Source organism: Engystomops pustulosus, chromosome 1 (assembly GCF_040894005.1).
Source record: "Engystomops pustulosus chromosome 1, aEngPut4.maternal, whole genome shotgun sequence".
Lineage (NCBI taxonomy): Eukaryota > Metazoa > Chordata > Amphibia > Anura > Leptodactylidae > Engystomops > Engystomops pustulosus.
This window is the reverse complement of record NC_092411.1, coordinates 81,697,882-81,706,908: the sequence shown is the minus strand read 5'-3', so window position 1 is coordinate 81,706,908 and position 9,027 is coordinate 81,697,882. Positions and strand designations below refer to the sequence as shown.

Sequence of the window (9,027 nt, the reverse complement as noted above, 5' to 3'; positions counted from 1 at the left end):
GCGCTATCAATAATGTCCCAAATGTAGAACAGAAACCAAAAAATGAGAGCAGATATTCCCCAGGATCCGTGTCAGACTGTCCCACCAGAGGATCGGAGGATCCTCCGGTGGACCTAGGCTCCACCCTTATACTGGATTACAAAGATACAGCAGAAGATAACTAAATTTGGAAGCTGGAAGGGTCTTTTTTTTTAGTTGAATGTGAAGAGGGTCCTCTAGAATAATGTTATCTGGTGGACCTAAGTAGCCCCAGTACGACATCCCCTTATCTACATTACAATCCGACCGTCTATTTCCTGATGTCTAAATTTCACCACTAACAATAATCCTGATATCCGTCAGTAAATAAAGTCTACTTACAAAAAATCTTTCCATCATTCGTCAGTAAAACAGCAACAAAATCTCCTCATCACTCTTCACTCCTCTACTATACAACCCTCAGAGAATTATAGGTACAGAGCGGGAGTTATATAGCAGTGATGACATCACATCATGTTTAGAACAACATTTTGTGTTGAATAGGGAGGATTCTGATTCCATGGCAACCCAGTACAGGGAGTGGCCATCTTGTATATTAAATGATGGAGACATGATAAATGTATATTAAATATGGCTAATTAAACCCTTTTGACTCTCTATTCTGGGAGTTACTCATATATCAGTATATCAACTTCTTATAGGACAGCCAAAAATATTTCTGCTTAAACCCAAAGACATTTGTATAATAGTGTCCAGGTGGTGACTTCATACCTGCCATATACATTCATAGGACCAAATTAGCCCAACATATGCCAAACTATGTCCCATTGTTATACATAAGGGAGTTATACATGAGCTGTTTGTAGTAAAGTAGTGTTACCCATATTAACCGATCACAGCGCTGCTTTCATTTTATTAGCTGCTCTGTATGAATGAAAGCTGAGCTGTGATTGGCTGCTACAGTTATAATACATGGCTATATAGATAGATATCACCAAGAGACTCTATGTATACAGTGTCGGACTGGGTTTCCTTAGGCCCACCAGAGGAAATCAATTTGAGGGCCCACTCTTCATTATTCCCTAGGAAATATACTCTAGCAGCCTCCAAATTGTGGTGTTTTCTGATGGACCTCTGGGGTTCAGTATTGGGTTGAGCCAGGGCCCACCGGAGGATCCTCTGGTACTCTGGTGGGCCAGTCCGACACTGATTGTAGATCCAGACAAAAAAAGGAGTTTTAAACATTTTTTGCTGTAATGGGACCAGGGACTAACAATAAAGCTTCATTACAGACACCTTACAGCTGATTATTGCAATCTGGGACTATAGTAAGGCATTCAGAAAACTTCACCAGAGGTCAGTGGGGTCTGTCTGTAACTATGGGTTGTCTGTAAGTCGGGTGTCCTTAAGTAGGGGACCGCCTGTAGTTTTCATAAATAAAATGATACCTTACACAGCTTACACTAAAGTATGAAAATATATTGGCCTCAGAATGCACCAAGAAAGGATTTATTATTCTACAAAATTTTAGATTTTTTTTACATTTACTCAAACATAGTAAAACCTATATAAATTTGGTGTCTCCGTGATCTTACCGACCCAAAGAATATAAGGGAGTGCACACTTAAAGCTGTAAAAGCAAGGCCCAAACACTGTGGCGGTAGGAAAGGTCAATAGAATTGCTTGCTGGGTTTTGATTCAAAAAGTTGGTCCCTTCGTGGGGTTTTCCACTGTTTCATACCCCTGTGTCTGTAAATAAATACTGTATCAGATATGGTTGATGATGTCATAATGGCTCGGAACCTCCAGCCACAGGTGATGACATCACAAAGCACAGAGAATTCTAAGTTGAGAGTTATCTAATTTGCATAATAGGCCACACCCAACAAAACCGACCAATCAGGAGCTAGATCATGCAGCAGAGCCCGCCCCTAGGGTATAAAAGGCAGCGCACGGCACCCACCCTGTCATTATGACCGGCGACATGGAGACAGCAACATCCATGACCAGCCTTGAGGAGCAAGCCAGCTTGGAGGAATACAACCAGATCCAGGAGCTGCTCCAATGCTTGGATGCCAGATACATTGAGCACTGTAATGCAGAAGCTACCACCAGCACTGTAGAGCAAGCCATCATGGAAGAAGGCAACCAGCTCCAGGAGCATATCCAAGACTTGGATGCCACATCCACCGACTACTACAGTGCACCAACTATAACCAGCTTTGAAGAACAAGTTTTCCTGGAAGAATTCAACCACATCCAGGAACTGCTTCAAAGCTTGGATGCTGGGTGCATCGAGTGCTGTACTGCATCTACCATCTGCCCTGTAGAGCAACCCATCCTGGAAGAACATGACCTGATCCAGGAGCAGCTCCAAGGCATGGACACGATGTACAACCAGCACTATGCACAGGAGGACATCCAACATGGTGAACAGCCACAGGAGAACAATATCAATGAGGATGGAGAACCAGAGGGAGAAGAGCAAACAGGCAAGAAGAAGAAAGCTAAAAGCAAGTTCTTAGCCCAACTCCAGAAATCCTGGGGATGGATTGCCAGTCTCACCCGGAGAGGAAACTACACCATCAAAGAGGACTGTTCTAGTGAGATTCCAGGACCGAGCCACATGGTGGACACCAGAGGTAGGAAATCGCTGACAATCTTCATTTCTTTATTTTGACACTAGCTGTAAATTTCGGCAGTGCCTGGGATAGTAAATAACTGCTCTTACCAATAACAAAATAGAAATAGTTAACAAATATATATATATATATACGTAGTGAAGAGGCAGCACTCAATGCATTGTAGAAAAGTGGTGAACTTTTATTCCATCACACAGCGACGTTTTGGTGCTAAAACCGCACCTTTCTCAAGCATAACAACAGTGAAACAGATCCAACTATTTAAGGACCAACAGCCCTGCTGATTGGTCAATCATTATGTGAAACAAAAGTTGATACAAAATACAAAATTGATCCAGTAGTGCAGTGATGGCTAACCTATGGCACTGGTGCCAGAGGTGGCACTCAGAGCCCTTTCTGTGGGCACTCAGGCCATCACCAGAGAGGACTCCAGGCATCTTCCTACAGTCCCAGACAGCCCAGGACTTGCTGTGCACAGAGCTATTTTATATATATTAAAGTGACAGCTGTACCTGGGACTATTTTCTGCTATATTGGTGTCCTCAGGTGCTGATATCAATGAAATCTGTGACAGAGAAGGGAGTATAAATCACAAATTACATTTCTGTGTTGGCACTTTGCGATAAATAAGGAGGTCTTTGTTGTAGTTTGGGCGCTCGGTCTCTAAAAGGTTTGACATCACTGCAGTAGTGCAATATCAGAATGCATGTAGCATTATTAAAGTGCAATAGTATTGATACATCATAATAAACAGTGTAAACGATACAAAAGTGACATAGTGCTTTATTAAAACCAGTGATCCCGCCCATCGGTATTCAGACCTGCCCCACGTCTCCTGAGTTTCATTCATAAATAGTTTTTTGTTTTCGGAACCGCCAGCGGCCATACGTCATGGATCCACGTGATACCGGAGGTGGGTGTGTGGAAGCGCCGAAAGTGATGACATTGTTGTATACATCACCACTCGTGCAGGTGTGTAAGACATGTGCAGGTAGCGGTGGCCATCTTGGAATCTGGCAGCCCATTTCCACCAACAATACTTATGATGAGAGGAGGTAAGTATAAAAATACTATACTAGTGAGGCGCACGCTAACGAGGTGGACAAATTCTGGGGGTCCTAGACTATATAAGACCCACAGTATGTCTAGTACCGCCCATTTGTCACTGGTCCATCAGTCGACAGACCTGTGTGTTTATGGGACAAAGTACTATACACCATTTTGTCCCCATATATACACAGATGTTACTTGGAGGTGGGATTATTATCCCTAGGGGCAACAACACGTTGTAGGTGTATAGTACTTTGTCCCATAAACACACAGGTCTGTCGACTGATGGACCAGTGACAAATGGGCGGTACTAGACATACTGTGGGTCTTATATAGTCTAGGACAGTGATGGCAAACCTTTTAGAGGCCGAGTGCCCAAACTACAACAAAGACCCGCTTATTTATCGCAAAGTGCCAACACAGAAATGTAATTTGTGATTTATACTCCCTTCTCTGTCACAGTTTTCATTGATACAAGCACCTGAGGACACCAATAAAGCAGAAAATAGTCCCAGGTACAGCTGTCACTTTAAAATACTTCTGTGCACAGCAAGTCCTGGGCTGTCTGGGACTGCAGGAAGATACCTGGAGTCATCTCTGGTGATGGCCTGAGTGCCCACAGAAAGGGCTCTGAGTGCCACCTCTGGCACCAGTGCCATAGGTTAGCCATCACTGGTCTAGGACCCCCAGAATTTGTCCACCTCGTTAGCGTGCGCCTCACTAGTATAGTATTTTTATACTTACCTCCTCTCATCATAAGTATTGTTGGTGGAAATGGGCTGCCAGATTCCAAGATGGCCACCGCTACCTGCACATGTCTTACACACCTGCACGAGTGGTGATGTATACAACAATGTCATCACTTTCGGCGCTTCCACACACCCACCTCCGGTATCACGTGGATCCATGACGTATGGCCGCTGGCGGTTCCGAAAACAAAAAACTATTTATGAATGAAACTCAGGAGACGTGGGGCAGGTCTGAATACCGATGGGCGGGATCACTGGTTTTAATAAAGCACTATGTCACTTTTGTATCGTTTACACTGTTTATTATGATGTATCAATACTATTGCACTTTAATAATGCTACATGCATTCTGATATTGCACTACTGGATCAATTTTGTATTTTGTATCAACTTTTGTTTCACATAATGATTGACCAATCAGCAGGGCTGTTGGTCCTTAAATAGTTGGATCTGTTTCACTGTTGTTATGCTTGAGAAAGGTGCGGTTTTAGCACCAAAACGTCGCTGTGTGATGGAATAAAAGTTCACCACTTTTCTACAATTCATTGAGTGCTGCCTCTTCACTACGTATATCAAGGACCCACGCCAAGGGATCATCGGCTGTTGCACCAACTACTAATTACTGGCTTGTGCTGCTTTGGACTTTGCATTTTCTATATATATATATATATATATATGTGTGTGTGTGTATCTCTAAGCATCTATTTCTCCCTGTCTGTCACTCACTCTTGCTACCTGTATTTCTGTCTTTCACTCACTCACTCTTCCTGTCTGTCTCTCACTGGCTGGCTCTCTATCTCCCACTCATTACCATTGCCTGTCTCTCTGTCACTCACTCTTCCTGCCCGTCTTTCTGTCTCTATCCATTTTACCTCACACATAAGCGTCTTATACTCATTGCCTCTAGTAACTAATCAAAGCTCTGAGCTCATATTAATGACCTGTGGCAGAATAGCAACAAATCATGGCTCAGTTTCTAATTTCCACTGCAGCATCAAACAATGGGGGTCATTTACTAAGGGTCTGAATCATGTATTTCCGCCGAATTTTTCAGATTTGCGCCGAATTGCCCCGGGATTTTGGCGCACGCGATCGTATTGTGGCGCATCGGTGCCGGCTTTCACGCGACAGAAATCGGGGGACGTGGCCATCGGAAAACCTGATGGATTCGAAAAATACCAGTGGAACTAAAAGAACGAATTGTGTCGCAAAATCAATCACATGCACCAGGAATAGGTTGGTGAATTCCGGCGGACCTCGGCGCAGCAGCGACACCTGGTGGATATCGGGCGCACGACCTTAGTGAATCGCTGGAAGACCCGATTCCTCGTCGGAGAACGCGAAGCTGGATTGCGACAGGGCCGGGTAAGTAAATGAGCCCCAATGTCTCCTGTATATGGTGGGTAATAAGTGTATTTTGGAAAGTGCAGGGTGGAAATTATGGCTAAAAACCTAGTCTATGACGTTCCGTGAATCACATAGAGCGACTGTTAAGAATTTGGTGATTGTAAATGCGACGGTGCAGATTCCTTTAGCGGACGTATATACATACAGAAGCTTTATGTATATAGCTTTATATTTTCAATTCCAAATGTCCTGGTTGCGCATAGCAACCAATCACATCTCAGCTTTCATTTAAAAACTGCTTCTGAAAAATAAAAGAAAGCTGAGCTTGGATTGGTTGCTATGGGAAACAAAGACAATCATACAGCAGGCCGCTTTGACAACTGAAGCTGGAGCAAGGTGTTTTAGCGTTCTTTTGCGTAAATCCTAGACGTATTTTTCTGTAGACGGCACCACATGCAGTTATTAATCAATATGCTATACCTTATCCCTTTCTAATCACATTATACACATATTTGCTCATTTATAGGCAATAGATCATCTAGCAAAGATGTTGAGAATGGCGTGAAAGGATCCAGTGAAGATATGACCACAAAATCCAGATCTGTACAAAACATCTGCACTGACCTCCGCCCTCTAGTCCTGATGCCACCGGAGGAGCTCCACAGGTCCTCAGGAACAGCTGTTAGCCTCAGAGGCCACAACATTTTCAGTCACTGCAGCTCACCAGACCTTCAACCATCCGAGGAGCTCCCCAGCACTGAAAGGTCATCCCACAGCAGCATGAGCCAGGACAAGAAAGCCACCACAGCCAAATCCTCTGTGGAAAAAGACGGCACCTCTGCAGGAACTTCCGTTGCTTCAGTGCCCCTATCGCTGCTAAGTTTCACCTTCCACCGTGTTTTGGGTAAAGGAGGATTCGGACATGTCTTATTGGCGACAGATATCATCCGCAAAGAGCATGTTGCCATTAAAGCCGTCAACAAGCGGTATTACAAAGAAGAACGTAACTGCTGCTTTGCAGAGCGCCAAGTCCTCCAGATATCGCATCAATGCCCGTACCTCATTCATGGCCTGGCCGGCTTTCACACTAAGAACTATGTTTATTATGTGATGGAGCTGGCTGCCAGAGGGGACCTGCATCATTTCCTGGAAGAGAACTCACCCCTGGATATTGAAACATCGACATTTATCACAGCAGAACTGGTCTGTGGAATACAATTCCTGCATAACCAAGGAATTCTCCATCGTGACCTGAAGCCACTTAATATCCTTCTGACCACTGACGGCCACATCAAAATTGCAGACTTTGGCCTTGCTGTGACTGGTGCATTCAATGGAACCGCATTACCCTGTAGGGGAACACCAGGATATGCAGCCCCAGAAATCGTACATGGTTTGCTTCATACGAGTGCAGCTGACTACTTTTCAATTGGTGTGATACTGTATAAACTGATGACAGCCAAGACGCCCTTCCCTGGTAGCAATGGAAGAGAACGTGAGATGTCCGTCCTCAATCACACTCCAGTTTTCCCAGAATCTCTGACACCAGACGCTGTCAGCATCTTAGAAGGACTGTTGTGCAAGAACCAGTTCCTACGACTGGGATTCAGAGATATCAGGACACATCCATTCTTCTCCAAAATTAACTGGGAAGATGTGGAGGCCCGGAGAATGGAACCACCAGCCATCCTGAGGACAGGTGCTGCTGACCTACATCTTGAGGATACCATATACTATGCTGAACCACCACAACCGATACAACCTAAAAATCGGAAGCTATTCAAGGAGTTCAGCTTTGTGTGTCCTGCATGGTCAAAGAATTATCATCCTGTCAGACGAACCAGGAACTGGTTGGCCAGGCTCTTCACCAGATTCTCATGCATAAAGTAAGAACTATGGTGAAGGAGTAATACTGGTAGAGAACCCATTACTCCTACCCTCATCCTCCAACCCACACTCCTACCCACCGGATTGGACCTCTGGAAGGTTGCAATCTGCAACTTCCCCAACCGCAAATGGACCGCCTGATGTAGAGCCTAGCTCCCTTCACCTTGACTTCCATAGTCTCTCACCTCAAATGGACAGCCTGAAGGTATAGCTTTGCTCCACTCACCATGCGTCCATAGACCTCTTGAAGGATAGCTTTGTGCGCACCTTCAATCACCGAAAATGGACTGCCTGAAGGTAGAGCTTTGCTCCCTTCACCAGGCGTCCATAGACCTCTTGAAGGATAGCTCTGTGCACCTTCAATCACCGAAAATGGACTGCCTGAAGGTAGAGCTTTGCTCCCTTCACTATGCGTCCATAGACCTCTTGAAGGATAGCTTTGTGCACCTTCAATCACCGAAAATGGACTGCCTGAAGGTAGAGCTTTGCTCCCTTCACTATGCGTCCATAGACCTCTTGAAGGATAGCTTTGTGCACCTTCAATCACCGAAAATGGACTGCTTGGAGGTAGAGCTTTGCTCCCTTCACCATGCGTCCATAGACCTCTTGAAGGATAGCTTTGTCCTCCTTCAATCACCGAAAATGGACTGCCTGAAGGTAGAGCTTTGCTCCCTTCACCAGGCATCCATAGACCTCTTGAAGGATAGCTCTGTGCACCTTCAATCACCGAAAATGGATTGCCTGAAGGTAGAGTTTTGCTCCCTTCACCATGCGTCCATAGACCTCTTGAAGGATAGCTTTATGCCCCTTCAATCACAGAAAATGGACTGCCTGAAGGTAGAGCTTTGCTCCCTTCACCAGGCTTCCATAGACCTCTTGAAGGATAGCTTTGTGCACCTTCAATCACCGAAAATGGACTGCCTGGAGGTAGAGCTTTGCTCCCTTCGCCAGGCGTCCATAGACCTCTTGAAGGATAGCTTTGTGCACCTTCAATCACCGAAAATGGACTGCCTGGAGGTAGAGCTTTGCTCCCTTCGCCAGGCGTCCATAGACCTCTTGAAGGATAGCTTTGTGCACCTTCAATCACCGAAAATGGATGCCTGAAGGTAGAGCTTTGCTCCCTTCACCATGCGTCCATAGACCTTTTTGAAGGATAGCTCTGTGCACCTTCAATCACCGAAAATGGACTGCCTGAAGGTAGAGCTTTGCTGCCAACACCAAGCGTCCATAGACCTATTGAAGGATAGCTTTGTGCACCTTCAATCGCTTAAAATGGACTACAGAGCTTTGCTCCCTTCACCAGGCTTCCATAGACCTTTTGAAGGATAGCTTTGTGAAACTTCAATCACCGAAAATGGACTGCCTGAAGGTAG

At 45.0% G+C, this 9,027-nt stretch overlaps 1 protein-coding gene across 1 annotated transcript; it reads left to right on the top strand.

The window, feature by feature from the left end:
- The first annotated feature begins 1,965 nt into the window (after positions 1-1,965).
- Positions 1,966-8,018, top strand: LOC140076784 (uncharacterized). The gene is made up of 2 exons (XM_072123531.1): positions 1,966-2,621; positions 6,294-8,018. The coding sequence occupies exons 1-2, from the start codon at positions 1,982-1,984 to the stop codon at positions 7,655-7,657; spliced, it is 2,004 nt and encodes a 667-aa protein (XP_071979632.1). The 5' UTR covers positions 1,966-1,981; the 3' UTR covers positions 7,658-8,018.
- The last annotated feature ends 1,009 nt before the right edge of the window (positions 8,019-9,027 follow it).

What these genes read in the sequence shown, in the direction of transcription:
- LOC140076784 (XM_072123531.1), top strand. Translation starts at nt 1,982, where the DNA reads ATGACCAGCCTTGAGGAGCAAGCCAGCTTGGAGGAATACAACCAGATC. An exon ending in CCACATGGTGGACACCAGAG is followed by an intron (nt 2,622 to 6,293) that starts GTAGGAAATCGC and finishes GCTCATTTATAG; the next exon opens with GCAATAGATCATCTAGCAAA.